Consider the following 18,092-nt stretch of genomic DNA (forward strand, 5'->3'; position numbering starts at 1 on the left):
AGGGCAAGGAGAATACAGATGGACCTCATAATCATTCTATCTCCTGTAGAAACAAGGAGCGCTCACGGGACCCCAACCAGGAGATGAAGCATGTTCACATCATCAAAGGAGAATAAAGACGTGGATGGGGGAAAAGCCAGACAGAATTAAAAGAAAAAGGAATCCAAAGTGCTCAGAGTGTTCAAACCTGAGTGACTTTGTTCCCTGTAATAGCTCTCAAAGAATCTGATCTAGGGCACATTCAGGATAGTATGGCCATATATGCAGGCAGAATGTGACTAGTTGTAGCTCAGAGCCTGTAGATGTTTCTTAACACAGCCAGCCTGACAGCTCCCACCAAATAATATTCCAGGCCCCGTTCTCTCTGTGCTAGTCGATTGTGTTGGCACATCATTGTCTTCTGTATTGCCTGCAGTCTTAGAGTTGCATGCTAAAGAAACGTGTGCCTTGACTGAAGAGCTGCAGACAAGACTTAACAACCAGTATTAGAAAACAGTAACATGGTCACAAGGGATTGCTTTTCCGGTGACAGATCCACAGCTGCCCAAAATTGTGCATTTGTACTTGTAAATCATAAACAGTTGGCATAAAAGCTGAGCTGTGGGGAAAAGTGCAACAAAAAGTGTTGTAAATCACTGTGAGCTGAGGATAGATCAGAAGCAAAGATAAAGCGTCTGTAAGACTATACTATAAAACATAGTCCTTCTCCTGTCCTCCTCCCATCCTCCCTCCCTCTCTCCTTTATGCTGTGCTGTGGGTTGAGTCCAGGCTCTGATGCATGTCGGGCAGGGACTTGCACCACTAAGCTACCTATCTCCAGCCCTTTTTAATGCAGCTTGTATACTCCCCAAAAGTGACCCTTCTGTATAAATTGGCTCCTGAAATTACAGAATAAAAGTTGTATCTTTGGGGTGCCAGTGTTAAAAGGTTATAGTCCTAACCATTTAAGTTATATAATGATGTTTTTATCAACTTCTGCATAGATCCTGCTAAATAGACTTCTTGGTGCTGAAACCTTAATCTTAAGTTTAACCCACTAAAGAAAAGGTTTTTCTCATAAGTGTCATCTTATTCATCTTTATCGAAATACAAAAATTAAAAGGATGATGTAATCCTGGCCTTTGGAGGGGGAGTACAGGTGGGACCCTGTTGGGTTGGGGGCCATAAGAAGACAGTAGTGGACCCCCTGGGATCAAGAGTTCAAGCTCAGCTTCCACTGTGTGATGGGTGAACCTGAGGCCAGCTCAGTCTACATGAAACTCCATCTTTTATGTATGTATGTACGCATGTATGTATGTATGTATGTATGTGTTTTGGGTTTTTCACTACCGGGTTTCTCTGTGGCTTTGGAGACTGTCCTGGAACTCGCTCTTGTAGACCAGGCGGGTCTCAAACTCACAGGGATCTGCCTGCCTCTGCCTCCCGAGTGCTGGGATTAAAAGCATGAGCTACCAACACCTGGCTGAAATCCTATCTTTAAAGTAAGCAAACAATAAAATATGATTTTAAAAGAAATGGACAGTTTCATTGGCTGATGGAAGATTTCATGCGCAGACATTTGTGCTGGGCACTAGTTCTTTCGGGACATAGTTCCCACTCCTTTAGCACATGTCAGAATGCTCTGGAAAGACAATGTGCATAGGTGACAAGATGCTGTGTGTATGCCTGCTGTTCCTACACTGTTGAGGTTCAGCTATCAGGGCCTGAATTTCATAAGTGACGCAATATTAGCAGGTCTGGAAACAGTCGGAAGTCTCTAGTTGTCTTGCATAGAGTTGGAAGGTTATTAGCACTTTGTTAAATCACTACACTGTCCAATTCTTTGTAGGTTTTAGGGAAACACTTAGCTTGACTGTTGTGTAATAGTAGTAAGTTTTTGTGCATACTACATATTATTTCTGCCAAAAGATATGTTAAAAACAAAATGTGTTCCTCATATGGTTTTTAGTGTTTCTTATCTGAAGCTCTTAAATAAGAACTAATAAAAGTTTTAACTAGCATAGAGAATCTTGAAATGTGTTGAAACTGAAAATTACCAAAAGGTATTTTAAGTTAAAAAAGTCTTTTAAATTTCCTTTTCATTTGGAACACAAGCTTTAACTCCCCCAAAGAATAGTTACTTGAGTCTGGGGAACCACAATATGTAAATATTTTTAGGACCATTAATATTTGAGGTAATTAACTTTTAAATTCTTCCCTAAAGAACATTTGCTTCCTCTTATTTCGTGGTCTTTGGGCTTATCTAACTTACTCAGTTTTGTAGGCGGCAGTTCCTTTTTGATGCCCTACTTTTCTTTCTGTACTTAAGTAAACTTTTTTAAAGTTACTTTCTAATTTACTATTGTGTTTGCAGGCACATAATGCGTATGTGTTGGCATGAGTGCCACTGCACACGTTAGTCAGAGGACAGCTTTGTGGAGTTAGTTTTCTCCTTCTACCATTATATGGGTTCCATGGATTGAACTCAGGTGAGGTTTGTGCAGCACTGGGCATCTCTCCTGCTCCATTGAACTAATGTCTTACTTACTTACTTAGTAAAATACTAAGTCTGCAAATAAGCACTCTGTTTCCCCTACTCCTTGGCCACAGTTTTCACTGCTATCCTATAGAAATGTGGAGGCCATTGAGCATCATAAACCACACCAGTGGCCTTCCTCCCTGGTGGCCTGGAAAGCAGCCTTAAAGCCCTTGAATGCCTTGTTGTGTATAAACAAAAGCAAAGAGCACTATCCCCTCAACACACCTCCTTAAAATGCACACATTAACTCCTATTCACACTGAATTGTTAATCCAATTAACACTTAGTCAACTGACAAACTACGAAGGGGGACCACTGGGAATAAAATCTGACAGGATGGATCAGATGTTGGCCAAGGTTGAACTGCCACAGACACAAGGAGAGGCAGGTTTGTTGGGTTCTAACAAGCATCATTTTTCTTTCTTTTCTTAGTTGCCTCTCATAAAAGAAATGCTGGTTTAAAATTGAGAGCTAGTCCATAACATGAGAATTTAAATTCTGTGTCTTTTTTCTTCCTACTGAGAATAAGTTTCAGAATAATAAATATAAATAATAAGTATACATAAATATATTAGGTGACACCAACTCTAACAGAACCATGAGCTCCTCTATTGTTCTAACAGAGGTTGTGAAGGTGTTCATAGCTGCCCCTGGAGAAATGGAAAAGCATCCAGAGGCCAGAATTTAAGAGTCACCATTGTTATTTACTAGCTTGGAAATCTTCATCAGAAAATTGCTCATAATCGCCATGCTTTGGGGAACAAATAAGATAATACATGTGTTTTACAGAGTAGCTGGCATGTAAAATACTACTCAGTATTGGGTAATGTCTAAGAAACAGTATTGATGAAGAAACGCAGCTGCTCAAATAATGAGAATTCTCTTTTTTGGTAAGAGAGGCAATGAGTCAACTTGTGTAGCCAAGTGGAAAAAGCCTGATTATGGGTGTTGTCATTGGAAAGGAGGGTGTCACCTGAAAGCTCAGTTCAGCAGGGCAGGGCAAGTGTGTAGGGAGACTGAGCAAACCAGACTCAGTTTCCACCTGGAAATGGTTTTCATTGTGTTACTTCCAATTTCCTGAAATGTGGGTCCAAGTAATGATGACTCTAGCAGTCATAGTGTGAAAGTGTAGGGACTCAAAATGTGTTTGACATCCTGTCCTTCAAACAAAACTTATGCTATTGAGCACACTGCTGGTGCGTTTATTATATTTTTTCAACAAAATTAAGTTGTAGTCATTGGTGTTTTGAGTCATTTCTTTATCCTAGATTTCTTCCCAGTTTTAACATATTTGTTTTAAGCAGAGACCGTCTTGAGAAACAGTTTGAACTCCAACTGAAGTTACAATTCCAAAGCCAAATGAAAGAGGGAGAATCTAGATTCCCAACAAATAAAATTGAAACTGATTTTTTCAGTCTAATAAAATTAAAACCTGAACAGTTTCTAAAGTTTTGGTTTTTCCAGTTGATTTGACAGCTCATTTATTCTAAGCCTGGGTCCAAGGGTCTTAAGTCCAGAGCAGGAACATTTGTCTCTCTGCCTGCACCCTGACGACTCTACAGATAGAATAATGAAACTTTGCCCAAACCAAGAGCATAGTGGGGGAGGCCAGCTTGTTTAGCCTCAACAAAGCAGGGCCCACCCACCCAGTTCTACTCTGTAAACCTGGAAGGGAATGTATTACCCCAATCTAGAAAATCACCCCATGGGCCGGTCTCTTCAGAATACAGCAAGTATTTTGAGATGGATTTAATAATGATGGTAGACACTTACTTACACCAGAGCTCTTGAGCCCCCTGGTTGATTACTCCCTACCACTAACATGTGAATAGTGCCCAGCACATCCAGCCTCCTGCCGATGGAAGAGGAAAAGAACAACACATGTTGTCATCTCCACACAGGTGTCTCCAGCCTTTCTGGGTGTGTCATAATCCTATGGTAGTTAAGTGCAAACTCATCTCCGAAGGTTAGCTTTCTTTCCTGTCGCACAGCTTAATTTGACAAAATTAGCTCCAATAATGAGCCTCCTAAGAGTATCATTAACTTGGATACAGACTTGACTTGCCATTTCAGCTTAATCTATCTTCTGTTTTCCTCTTTAACATTCTGGAATGGTAATCTAGTTTAGGGTGATGCAGGAGAATAAAGGGAAGGAAAGTTGCTCCTTCAAAAGGAGTAGGTCACACAGTCCATCGACTTGCTTTCTCCTTGGCTTTACTTTTCCTAATCTGTAAAGGGGAGCAATAATACTTTCTTGGAGTTAAATGAGGGTTCAATTAAAACACCTGCTATAGATTCCAGGCCATAAAGTACTCAGCACCTCCTGTTTCCCTTTATTCTACAGTCTGATCAGTTCTCACCAACTGTAGATGTCACTTTTCAAAGTGGTTACTTTAATATGCTTAAAATACTAAAACAGCCCACACTTAAAGTTCTAATATTAAGTATTCTCTTTGAATGATTGTACAAAATTAACTTTACTGAGTGAGCCTTTTTATGCTTTTAGTTATTAAAAGTCCATGTTTAGTACCTGAGGGTCCTGTGAGTCTTTTTAACTCTGTTATGGCTAATTTTGTTTGATTTTAAGAAATTATGAATGCCAGTGGAAATTTCTACCTCTTGTTATTCAGTGCGGGTGAGGGCTATAGACGGCCGTCTGCAGCAGGTCTGTTAGTGCAGCGCTGTGCTGTTGTGACTGTGCTGCCAAGCAAGCCTAGCCACAGTGTGCTTCCCTAGCCCGTTAGAGTTTAAAACATGTAATGACACTTCATCTCCTCTGAGGACTCCTGCCCTTCCAAAAATAGTTTTTAAAATTGTAGCAGTTATTCTAGCATAACTGACTTTTGCTGCACACGTTTGGAGGAAGAAATCTTAGGTCCCTGCTTGTCCTTGCGGAGAGATGAGTTCTCATACTTCTCCATGTATAGCTTCAAGAGATGGTGATGTGCTGCCAGTCGGGTTACTAAATTACCTCTCTGGTCATCAATTCTGTCAAAGAAAATAAAGGGCATAAGCCATTTTATGTGTCTAGATGCAGGCATTTATGCAGAAGCGCACACTCACAACTAGCCCAAAAGATCTCACTTTCAGAATCCCATGCATATACCAAAGTGGAGCCAGTGAAATGGTTCAGTGGGTATCAGCACCTACCATCAAGCCTGACCACCTGAGTTCAGTCCCTTAGGCCCCTTGTCATGGAAGGAAAGATCCATTCTTGCAATTTGTCCTCAGACCTGCACACACTTACCATGGCATGCACATGCCTGCACACTCAGTAGATAAATCTAGGTAAAGAGTCTCGTTCACTGAGCAGATTACTTTTGAGTACCTCCCTAGAGCAAGACAGGGTGGCAAGTGAATGGTAAGCTGCTGTCAGATTCTTGGCTTCTCATTCCTGTAGCTATCCCACCCCACAAAGGTAGATTTGCATGTGTAATCCCAGAGTTCATAGTACTATGTTAGTGACTCTGGGCAATGGAACACCAGAGCACACTTATGAGAGAAACTTCATCTTTGTATGTACTTCCTGATGGATGTATGCCAGCACACCTAATTTCAATATTCTTAGCAAGGCTTGCTCTTCACCCCACAGATGTGAATAGCTGGGATTAATGGTCATGAACCAACTGATACGCTCTTCATCCCCAACACTGGGCTCCACTGGCTACCACTTGCCTATCACCTAGGCCTGTCATTCAGGCTGCCCACACTGCTCACTGTGATGATCAGAGTTTGCCCTGCTGGGGCAGAGCTGGCTACCTCCTGGAATGGCCTTTGTTCTCATCCACAGTTGGCCCCTGGTTAGTTGCTCTCCAGACTGCTATGACAAAATACCTGGCAAAAGCAACATGGAGGTAGGGCAAGGAGGGAAGAGGGCAGGTTAATGTCAGGGAAAGAATGGTGGTAGCAGTATGAGGTGACTGAGGTCACATTGCAGCCACAGTCAGGAAGCAGAGCAAGATGAATGCTGATGCCCAGCTTTCTTACTCCTTCATCCTTTTCATTTAGCCAGCACCCCAGCCCATTCCGTGTGGGTCTGCCCCTTAATTAAACCTCTTCAGAAAGCTCTCAAGACATACTCAGAAGCCATCTCCTAGACAACTCTAAAGTCATCACAGCCTCCTTTGCCCCTGAAATCACTGCTTTTCCTGTGCAATTTTGTCTCCACCATGTTAGGGAGATAGCTGAGGAGCAGTGGATCAAGTTAAGTGTGTCATAGTTCACTCCCATTTGGTATGGCTGTATCAGTGTTTCAGGTTTCATTTCTGAAACCCAACCTTTCAGAAGCTTGCTATCTAATGCCTTGTTATAAAAGTAAGAATCCTTTTCAAACTTCAGTCTCTGGACGCCTTCAGGAAACCTCGACACTGACTATTGGTTGCTTTTCTTTGGTTGATGGCTTTGTGCCCTGCCTCTGAGAGTCAGCTCTCATGAGTCTGTGTCTCTTCTCAACCGTCTCTTCCCCTCACACTCATTCTTCTGTGTGTGTGAGTTTCTTACAGTTTCTTCTTTGCTGCTCTGACTACTTCAGTTTAACCCCAGTGGCCTAATGTACTGTTCCCATTATCATTTCCTCTGGTGTCGAGTCAACTAGTCCCACCTCTCCTCCTGGTTAAAGGATGTGAAATGTTTCCCAACATCCTCCAGCACAGCGCTTTCCTCACTCTAATGCAGCTACTGAATTACTGTGTGAAGTGTCCTCCTTACTCTAATGCAAGAAGCATGTGATTCCTAACACCCCCCCCAAAGGGTTTTGCTATGTAGCCCTGGCTCTGTAGACCAGGCTGTACTCTGTAGACAGTCTCTTTCCTGCATGGTCCTGTAGCCCTTTATTCCCAAATAAACACACAGAAGCTTATATTAGTTATAAACTGTTTGTCCAATGACTCAGGTTTCTTATTGACTAGCTCTCTCTTAATTATTAACCCATTTCTATTAATCTAAGTATTTCCACACGGTCTTAGCTTACCAGAGAATGCCCGGCATTCTATCTTCCCAATAGCTACATGGCATTTCTGTGATGGCTCTCTCTCTCTCTCTCTCTCTCTCTCTCTCTCTCTCTCTCTCTCTTCTCTCTCTCTCTCTCTCTCTCTCTGCCTTTCTGTTCCTTCCCAGCATTCTCTGGTAGCCCCACCTATACTTCTGCCTGGCTATTGGCCAATCAATATTTATTCGTCAACTAATAAGGAAACATATATTCACAACATACAGAAGGACAATCCCCCATCAGGTCTCAAACTCGGAGATTTGCCCACCTCTGCTTCCCAGTGCTGGGATTAAAGGTGTATGCCACCACATAGGACATCCTTTTTTCTTAACCAAATATTAAAGAACTTTCTAAATTGTCATACTTTTCAAATTATTCCTACTATGTTGCCTATTACCATAGTGTTAACAGGCAACTTTCTAGTCAAATTATTGGTTCACCAACTGTGGACAGTCAATAAGGGCTGATTTTAAAGATTTTACTCTGGGTGTCAATGGATTTTTAGCCCCCACTAAACAGTTGGTACACTGCAAACAACTGTTTCTAAAACCCTCTACACAAAGCTTCAAAAATCAAAAATCAAAAATTGGGTACCTAAGTCATTCAGAGGCAAACCTCTGAACTGAAATAAAACCATTCAGAACTTTATTTGCCTGCTGTGTTGTGAATGCTAAAGTGCTTGCTGCAGGTGTGGCAGTGGGTGGTTTAATTATGGATGACCTGCTGCAGATTCTGCTGGGGTCTTGTGTGACATTTGGAGAGAAAGGGAGAGAGGGAGAGAGAGAGAGAGAGAGAGAGAGAGAGAGAGAGAGAGAGAGAGAGAGAGAGAGAGAGAGAGAGAGAGAGAGAGAGAGAGAGAGTGTTTCCCTCTTACTACTTTCCTAGAATGTGAAAGTAAACTCCAACCCTCGTGTGACCCCATAACTTTCAGAAAGCATTATGGGCTTGCAATACCGAGTTCCTAGACAAGTTCATGCAGCTAATACATGTGAGCCTACACGAAGTTTGATTAATATGAGACTTAAAAAAAGAAACTTCTCCACAGCCAGGCCTTGTGACCTTGAGGCCTTGGGGAGTAAAATAGATGATTCAGTCCCTAGAATGGGGAGCTAAAATGTTTCCTTAATTGTTCTCTTAAGGTTGTAGTAATTGCTCTGTGGTCAGGCCAATAAATCTGGGATGACTGGAACGTTATTCTGTCAGTTAAAATTGTCCCTATTAGTATCCTAGGAGGTGCTTTCTGTGTGATTCATTTCCCGGCCCCCCTCAGCTCTGAACCTTTATCATCCTGTGTCTCTTTGGTTATGTTTAACATTTTTTTAAGTGTCACATCAGTGTTTTTTTTTATGCTGATGACTTAATTGCAAAAGCATACATAAACAGTTTGAAAGGTGTGAGAAGAAATTTCACAAGTCATACAGGGAACAGCACCAGAGCCACCTGCAATCTGGAATTCTTCACTTTGCAAAGCAAACTGCACCGCTAGCACCAAATGGCGCAGCCTAAGCCAGAGTGAAAAGCCAGTTGATACAAAAAGCATTTGTTTCAGACCAACATGCCGTGGTGATAAGAGATGAACTTGGTATGTCTCGCCTTCATGAGGCTGAGGTGTTCTGGGAAAGCAAGGCATGTGCATCAAACAGAAGTCACAGTAGAATATTCCTGAGAAGATGCTTTTGCAGCTTTGGAGATCAGGAAGGAAAACGGGCTTGCTCTGGCTTGGGAAGATGGGTAAGACAGAGGTTGGACGAAGGACTTACAGAGCACAGGGATCAGGCGAGAGTCCCAGCTCTCTGGGAGTTTTGTTTAATGACTGCCATTCTAACAGGAGAATTATGCTGCAACGTTGGAGAATTACAGTCCTTGGGAATGCAGGGCAGGTGACCTGTAAACCTTGTCTTGAAGGACATAGGCAGTTGCTTAGGAAGATGGGGACAGGCCAAGGAACCTGGTCTGAACATAAAAATTAAATGATAGGTATTGTGGGTGTATACACATGAGTGCAGGCCAGGACACTGGATCCCCTGCCACTGGAAGGCAGGTGTGAGCCACATAACATGGGTGCAGGGAAATGAACTCGGGTCCTTTGCAAGAGCAGTATATCCTGTTAACTGCTGAACCAGGTCTCTATCCCAAATCAGATGTGATTTGAAGTTTCAGTACTAGGACAGTTGCACTGTAGTAATCTGTGTATTGTCATTACAGATAAATCAAACATCCCTTCTGGAACAGCGCAGAGTGGGAAAAGTTTACAGAATAAGAGTCAATTTAGGACCATTGCACCAAAACTTGTGCCTAAAGTCTTAACATCCAGAGTGCTACCCTGTCCTTCCTCACTTTCTGACCAAGCGTGTCTGGCTCTAACTTCCAAGCCTCTGGGCATGGCCACCCAGAACTATGCTCTGATGCAGGTGGTTGGCCAGGAGAGCACTTTTTCTCTTTTTGCTTTACCGAATGTTGCCTCAACTCAGCCAATTCAGAAGCCCAGAATGTCCCTGCATGAAAACCTGAAACTGCCTATTCCTCGATACCAACCACCAAGTAACAAAGGGTTAAGAAAGAAACAGGACCTGAGCTCTCCCAAGAGTAGCTGGAATGAACCTCCTGGCCCAGTTCAGACATGCCAAATGTCCCCTTCCCCACAAGCCCATCCTGAACCGCCTCATAAGACCAGCCCGTTGAAGCAAATGCCCACTTTAAACCCTTCCTCCGCCATCAAAACAACTACACTGACCAACAGTATTGCCCAAGGAGATTCAAATCCTCCGATGACCAACAGCTGTGGAGACCTGAAGCTTCCTGCATGTGCTACAGAGGATTCCTCTTCCCCACAGAGCCTTCCAGCAATCATGCAGAAGGCAGACTGTGCCAGGAAGGAGGTGCCCACTAAGCCTGCTTTTACTGGTGAAGAACTTAAAGACCAGGGGACTCCTGCACACACTGTCTTCAGCAGTGTGGTTCAGTTGGTCTCATTAGTACCGAAGGGTAAACTGCCCATCCTGCCCTTCTCAAGAGTGAAAGCCACAGAGATGGGCAAAGTGGAATCAGATACTGATAATGCCCAACTATCTTCATCTGGATGCAGGGCAAACTGTGATGAGAGACTGTCCATCGCAGAAAGGTTTGATGCAGCCATCATGATGCCCAGCAGGATAACTGCTCTGCATGGGTCCAAGCAGAATGCTTGTGAAAGTGCCTTCAGTCCTGTCGCCAAATTCGATCTCAGCCACAAAGTAAAACCAAGCAGTGGGGCAGTAAAGAGAAAAGGAAGAAAATGGAGAGTGCCAGATGAGATTTTAGCATTGCAGGGCAAAAGGAGGAAACACATTATTGGTATGTGTGGAGATGGCGTAGAAAGGGGGAGAAACAGTCCTCAGGAACCCAGAGACCAGAAGCCCAAGGCTGCTTCGAGAAAGTATCGTAGCATCATGCCCAAGCCTGTCACTGTCATGTCTGCTTTGGCGCCCCTGGCGTCCCCTGCAACCGCACTGCAGTCCCAGGCCCCCAGCAGTTTAGGTCAGGGTGCTCTGCTGAATAATACACTGCCTCCAAAATGCCCTGGTTCCAAGCAAAATGACAGCCCTGCCCCAAAGTCCAGCTGTGCACTCAGAAACGGATTCTCGGGCATTAAGAAGCCCTGGCACATGTGTCCCGTCTGTAACCACCACTTCCGGTTCAAACACCACCTTCTAGATCACATGAATACACACACTAACAGACGGCCTTACAGTTGTGGGATCTGTCGAAAGGCCTACGTTCGTCCTGGCAGCCTGAGTGCACATATGAAACTGCACCATGGTGAGAATCGCCCCAGGAAACTGGTGTGCTGTGAGTTTTGTGCAAAAGTATTTGGCCATGTTCGAGTCTATGTTGGTCATCTGAAGGAGGTGCACAGGGTTGTGATCAGCACAGAGCCCTCCTGCAGTGAACAGCAGCCAGGAGACACATCAAGGACCAGGGACAGAGATGCTGACACGCAAGGACCCGATGGCCCACTGGAGAGGTGAGTGCTCCTGGAAGGGAAGCCTGGCAAGACAGTCTATTGTGACTTAAGAAGACTGAGATTTCAAAGTGTGTCAGGAGTGGCGGTACACACCTACAGTCCTGGCCCTTGGCAGATAGAGACAGTGAGATCAGGAATTCAGGGTCAGCCTGGGCTGTGTGAGACCCTGCCCCAAAATAGCAACAACGGAAGATGCCATAAGGTAAAATAAGCCACCTGATCCCACTCCTCAGTTCTCTGAAATATTAACCCACTTTTTGTTGTTTAATTACTCAAACTTGTGTAAGTCAAGGCATGAATATCAGGTTGAGTATGCTGGGGACAGTTGGGTGACAGATTATTATTGCTTCTAAAAATTAAAATAGATTATCATATATAGTTTTTATAAAATAGCTTCCCCCAAATTATTGTTCATAGAATTCTTATCTAAACAGCTTCATCTATCTCTCAACACCTTGTGAGGCACCACCTTCACCAGACCCAAGGTGCTCCACCTCTGCGTGTACCCATTGGTACCTGTCAGGCCAGAGTAAGTTTTTTCTGTGTCCTTCAGTTTTGTAAGCGCTGCTCCTTGACCTCATAAAAACAACAATAAGCTCCATAATCTGGATGCTGGCAAGGCAAGCTCTTGAGGAATAATGACCAGGGAAGTGCCTGTAGTGTGGTCCATGCCCACAACTGAGGTGACTGAGGGCTGAGAAGGAAACCCTGCCCAACACCTTAAGTTCTCTACTCCTTGTTTTTTATTGTCCCAGCTGCTCTAAATATTTTGTATTCATTATCATAATGGATAAAAACAAGATGTCTGCCCTAGATTTTTCTTGTCTTTCGCCTTCCCTCATCTCCAGTAATTCCCTGGGTCTCTCATTACTGTGCTTTCCACTAATACTCCATGAAACAGAACATCCCTTCTCACTTGCCTTCATGTACTCAGATCATCTGAAATAGGATGTCAGACTGCCAAAGTGACGGGGGTGGCATGGATGATGTGGGGCGGTCATCTCCAGCAGTGCCACAGTGCACCGTGGCAGCTCCTATCGTATTACCTAATCTTCATGGTGACTACACCTGTGGTAACCAGGGAGGCGGTTCATTAGGGGGAAATACAGGACCTCTGGAGGCTTTGCAGAGCTCTCCATAGAAGGGTGCCTTATATCCCTCGAGGCCAAGACCTGACAGCGAGAGATCCAGTTGCATTTTCCTGGGAAATCTTACTAAGACTATTTCCCCCTTTCCAGGGAACCCAAGTCAAGTTTGGAAGAAGATTTCCTTCTAAACCAGGCAGATGAAGTCAAGTTGCAAATCAGATGCGCCCGTTGTCAAATCACTGCCCAGTCTTTTGCTGAAATAAAGTTCCATTTGCTTCACGTTCACGGGGAGGAGATCCAAGGCCGACTTCAGGAGGTGATCTTACCAGGCAGCAGAGCAGGGGTTCCCCACCAGAAGCAGCACCGCGAGAGAAGGAAGCAGGCCATGCCCTGGGCCTCTGTGGCGGACTCCCCAGCATGTCCTAGAGTGAAAAGGCAGCCACCCTGTCATCAGAACAGGGAGGAAGTGCAGGCAGGAAGGGAAGGTGGCCAATGGGGAGTGAGCAGCCCACAGCAGCCCACCAAGCTTCTCTGCTCCCACTCAGGCTTTAACTGCCTGCTCTGTGCCCAGATGCTGGGGAAGAAGGAAGACCTGCTTCTCCACTGGGGACGCCAGCACAACTGTGAGGACCCTGACAGACTCTGGGCTATCCTGGGTGCCATCTCTAACCAAGGAGCTCCTGAATTCCTCAGTGAAGCAGTGACACTGAGGCCACCCAGCTGAAGAGACCTCACACCACCTTTCTGTCGCACTGTTTCTGTTAGTATTTAATGGTAAGGATCCACTACTCCAGGGCCAACACCAGTGTACAGAGGTAACTTTTGTGGGTAGTTTTATTTTCTTAAGAAATAAAATATGTGCCCTGGATGCATTTTTCTAACATATGTAGTCTCACTTTAAAATTCCATGCATTCTCTAATATCATAGACTTTATTTCATAATAAATAAAAACATTAAAATTAGTAAATTGAAATGTAGAGAAGACGTGTTTTCAATAGCAAGTTTTTGAGTGTCTGTGAGAGAGGATATGTCTTTAAGTGTATGTGTACATGTATCTTATTTTGATACTGTTTGATTATATTTATCAACAGTTAATTCTACAACTGTGGAATGTACTCCCAACCATAGTATATAGTTACATGTTAAATGTTCATATTTATTAGTCTCTGGTTTATCTGAATATGCTCTAGAACTGTTTTTTTTTTAATGTTTTCTCTACCACGATTTAAAACCTGTATTTTCAAGACTTTTTTTAATAATTGTATTATTTTTTTAAATGTGCAGCTCTTTGAAGAGTAGCCAGCAAGTCTTCTAGTGTTCTATCTCAAAATAATAGGAAAAATGGATACTTCAGCCTATAAAAAAAATCTACTTGCATGGTAGAAAGTTATTTTCAGGAAGTCTTTGTGACCTGAAAATTTACAACCTGGAAAGTGAACATGGTGCAATCCAGATGTGGCGGTGCCTCCTGCTCTCTCTCCCTCTCAGGAACTTCAGAGGGTTGTCGCTAGCTGATGAATTTTAGATACAACTGTGCCTTTAAAGCCCAGAGTCTCTTTGAAAGTCAAGAGTAAGTGATGGCCTCTTAAATTCCTTGGCAATTACCTTGAATCACAAAAGTTGCCATTTGAAGTTTCTGGCCATCCTGTCTGTGAGTCATTTTCTGGGAAGTGGGGTCTGAACACTCATTGCCCCAAAACCTGCTGCCTTCCCACCAGAGCTCTGTGCATGCAGCCAGGCCTGTTTTGTTTGCCAGGCATGGACTTGAGAAGGCTACCAGGAAGGAAGAAGGGAATTTTGATGGATAGGCTACTGGGCCTAACATCACCTTTTTCAATGTCTAGCTATTCATAGGTGGCTTGTAGCCGTGCAGGAAGGAGACAGTTTCAAACATGATAAAGAGGGTTGGTTTAGATTCTTCTAAAGCATCTTGCTGTGGTCTGTCCATTGATCACCCTCAACTTGGCTTCAAAGAGATCACAGCAGCCAACAAGTGCTTGATGGTTTTAGACCCCCTTCCGTTAGTGATGAAATAGTCTGCCTCTACAACTCAATGAATTTTCTAGTTTTTAGATTTATTTTAAAGATTATAAAACCTATACTCGACCAAAGACTAGTATTTGAAATCACACTTTGAAATGATTCGTAGACCATCCAGTCATAGGGTACAGAACAGGGTTTCAGGAAAGCTGGTCAGCTGGCCAAGGACAATATGTCCATTCTGGTTGGTGCACACCCGGCAGGTAGAGCAAAGTTGGATGGTGCTCTGTTTGTAGGGACCCCCCACTCAGCCACAAAGCTCTTGGTATAGTAAGAGATAGACAGTCTCTACCAATAGGTGGAAAACGGAGGTAGAGAAGAAAACAGAGGTGAGCAAAGGTATGCTTAGCTCTAAATTTCCTTCTAGAATGTCTTTCCGGGCAGTGACTGGAGTTGCTGACTAAATTTAGAACCATGTCATCAGGACACTGATTCATGGCATAGAGGGACTGGTAGAAGAGAGGCATCGCTGAGCATCTATAAGAAAACTCTTTGGCCTGGGGACATAGCTCACTGGTAGAGTACAGGTTCCTGGGTTCAATTCCCATTGCTTTTGAAGAGTGAAGGCTTGAAGTCCCTGCGTGTAAGGACTCCTTCAGATGCCACTCTGTAAAGTACACCTGTGTAACAGTGCAAACTGTCCTGGTGCCATCCAAGATAAAGGGCTTCTGCCCTTTAAATCAGTGCTCTCAGAGAACAGAAGAGGGCTCTTGTTGTGGGAGGGAGTCACTGAGCTAGTAGTCTTGGGAGAGCCACCCTTGGGTCCTGGCACAGTTCCACCCTGTCCTCCCACAGAGCCCAAACAGGTGGAATAAAGTACTCTGTCACTTATTCCCAGTGACTTGGAGAAAGACTCTTTCTAGGACTCCAGCCTCTCTCTAAAATAACATGCAATCCCACCTTAGGAAGTGGCTAGGAAGAGTTCTTGAAGCATAAAGCAGCAGGTGGATGATATTTATTATCTTTCGGTTCAGATTTGAAGGAGGTGCATCATAGCATATAAAAGTCATTGAAAACGGCCCAGATAACCCTTAGATATAGATTGCAAGGTCAGAAACTACAGAGAACCAGAGGAATGCACATCTCTGTATAAAAAAAGTGCATTTATGGAGATTGAAATTCCAGATCTGCATCTTTCTCCTGCAACTGCCCCCTGCTCTTCCCTGGTGAAGCTGCTGTGATATGCACACATCATCCAGAAGCTGGCTTAAGACCGCTAGCCTCTTGAGGACAGAGATAGCCCTTTGTCAGCCTGGAGCCCTGCTGTACAGGGAGTAGCACACAGATTATTACTAGGTGAACAACAATAGCAACAAAAACATGTCTGCATCAGCTAAATGCAAAATCGCTGCTTTTTTTTTTTTTAATAAAACACCAAGCTCATAACTAGGATGGCATCAAGGTAAATTGTGTCTTCAACTCAGCACTTTCGTTTTGCTTAATGTCTTTGCTTCTCAGAAAATTGTCCCAAAGCCAGATTTTCCCCCCTTTCTCTTTTGGCCCTAAATTATTTCTGAAAGTTACAGCATTTTTGATTTGTACTGTTTTATTGCTTGCCATTTTTATTCATGTCCCGTTCGTTGCTCTCGATGGCTCTCTGGATCTCATCCTGGGTTAGCCCACCCTCCTCTGCTGAACTGTTCCTCATATGGAAAGGCTGTGTCTTCATCTGCACACCGTAAATAATTGTGCCTGGGTGTGCTCCATGGCCTTCTCTGGCTGCAGACTCCTCCTCTCCTAGCTGCTCGGCTCCAGTTTTCTGTGGGCCTGTGACATGATTGTTAGCAATAAATGTTGTGCTTCGTTTATTTATTAGGGTTCTCCTATCTGGACAGGCCTGCTTCGTTGAAGCTGCTGACATGCTTTGTTAGGTGCATGTTTTATAGAGCCTTCCCTTTTCACTGAGCTCCTGAGAATATGCCCTGGTCAGGAGTCACCGAGTTTAGCAGCACAGGGTTTCAGCTTCAAGTCCCCCTGGACAGGCAGCAGCTGATCGCTCTAGGCGTCCATGCTGCATGAACTTTCACCGGGAGTGATACTTTAGGGGCAGAAGTCTGTTGTGTCTCACGCTTGCCCTTGACAGTGGCGGCTTCATTGTGACCACAATGCCTTTTTCTCGGGTGTACTGTGAAGTCAGACTCAGGATACAGACTCCATTTTGGGAACACATCATAGTGGTCACACTCTGACTTGTGGAGATGCCTCGGTGTGTTGTTTAACCTCAGGAAATGCCAAAGGTGGGAAAAACCAAAGGTGACAGCTAAAAGTGATGTCAGAACCCCTTGTTCTAGGTTTCGTGTGAGGTTAAGCAAGTTCTATCCTCAGAATGTCCCTATTGCTATTAGCTTAGCAGTCAAGAACTCACTTACCTTTCTCCGGTGTATGTTCCAAATACCAAATGACAATTATTAGCATTATAATAGGTCATATTTTTGTGAAACCAAATACCTATTCAGTATTCAAAAAAAAAGAAAAAATTAAATGCTTTATGTCATGAAGCATGAACTGGCTTCACACCTAAGGGCTGGCAAGAACAGCTAGACAGCCTGCAAGCCTCAACAGAGGCAGGGCAATGAGGGCAGTCTAATCCATTGCCACCCAAGTGTCAATGTCACTTTTTCACAGGACGACCCAGACAGAGGTGCTCCCAACCACCCTGAGGCTCTGACTGTGGGGTAGCATGCAATGATGCCTGTCTCCACTCCCACCCTGTCCTCGGTGAAGCCTGACCATTTGTCATGACATTTGTGGAGCCAAGCTTTTGACAGTGGCTAGACTCAAGAAGTTACCCTGTAATGCCCATGAAGTCTGTCTTTCATACGTGTTTGTTTTTTCACTTGCAATGCTATGGATCAAGCCAAGGCCCTAACACATGCAAGCCAAATGTTCTACCCCTGATACACAGTTGAGTCCAAACAGTGTTTGAAGAAAGAACAAGGCAACAGTATAATGTCATGATGCGACCAAGTAACTTGTTGACAATAATGGGTCAAATCTGGTACTGAGAGTACAGAGTAAACCCAACCCCAGTGTCTAGACAACAAAATGGCATGAATATTTTGATCTACTATCAATAGAAAGAAATTATACAGCATCAAAATTCAAAAGGCATAGACCTTTTGACCCAAAGATCCCACTTCTAAGAATCAGTACATGAGGACACAAATTGGTGAACAATATGTTCCTGAATTTTTGTTTGTAAGTGAAAGACTGGGTATAACTCATCAGAATGGGCCAAAAATTGCAATATTACATATAGTAGAATACTATGTGTATTAGTCAGGGTTTTCTAGAGGAACAGAACTTATAGAATGAATGAGTCGGGGGGGGTAAGAGGGTAAGGGGATTGATTAGAATGGTTTATACCAGTGTCAGTGTTTCTCAACCTGAACTCTTTCATAGGGGTTGCATATCAGATATTTATATCATGATCATAACAGTAGCGAAATTACAGT

At 43.7% G+C, this 18,092-nt stretch overlaps 1 protein-coding gene across 9 annotated transcripts in view; it reads left to right on the forward strand.

The window, feature by feature from the left end:
- Znf438 (zinc finger protein 438) overlaps positions 1-13,564 on the forward strand; it is a 141,392-nt gene extending 127,828 nt beyond the window's left edge. For 8 of the 9 annotated variants that reach the window (XM_021235994.2, XM_021235995.2, XM_013124532.3 and 5 more), the window contains 2 exons: positions 9,711-11,508; positions 12,747-13,564. In XM_021235994.2, the coding sequence (XP_021091653.1) occupies positions 9,711-11,508; positions 12,747-13,320 (2,372 nt within the window). In that variant the 3' untranslated portion in view covers positions 13,321-13,564. The remainder of the gene's footprint in view (positions 1-9,710; positions 11,509-12,746) is intronic. The other variant, XM_040755345.1, reaches the window with a different exon arrangement.
- Positions 13,565-18,092: the final 4,528 nt, after the last annotated feature.

Source organism: Mesocricetus auratus, unplaced genomic scaffold, assembly GCF_017639785.1.
Source record: "Mesocricetus auratus isolate SY011 unplaced genomic scaffold, BCM_Maur_2.0 Super-Scaffold_100013, whole genome shotgun sequence".
Lineage (NCBI taxonomy): Eukaryota > Metazoa > Chordata > Mammalia > Rodentia > Cricetidae > Mesocricetus > Mesocricetus auratus.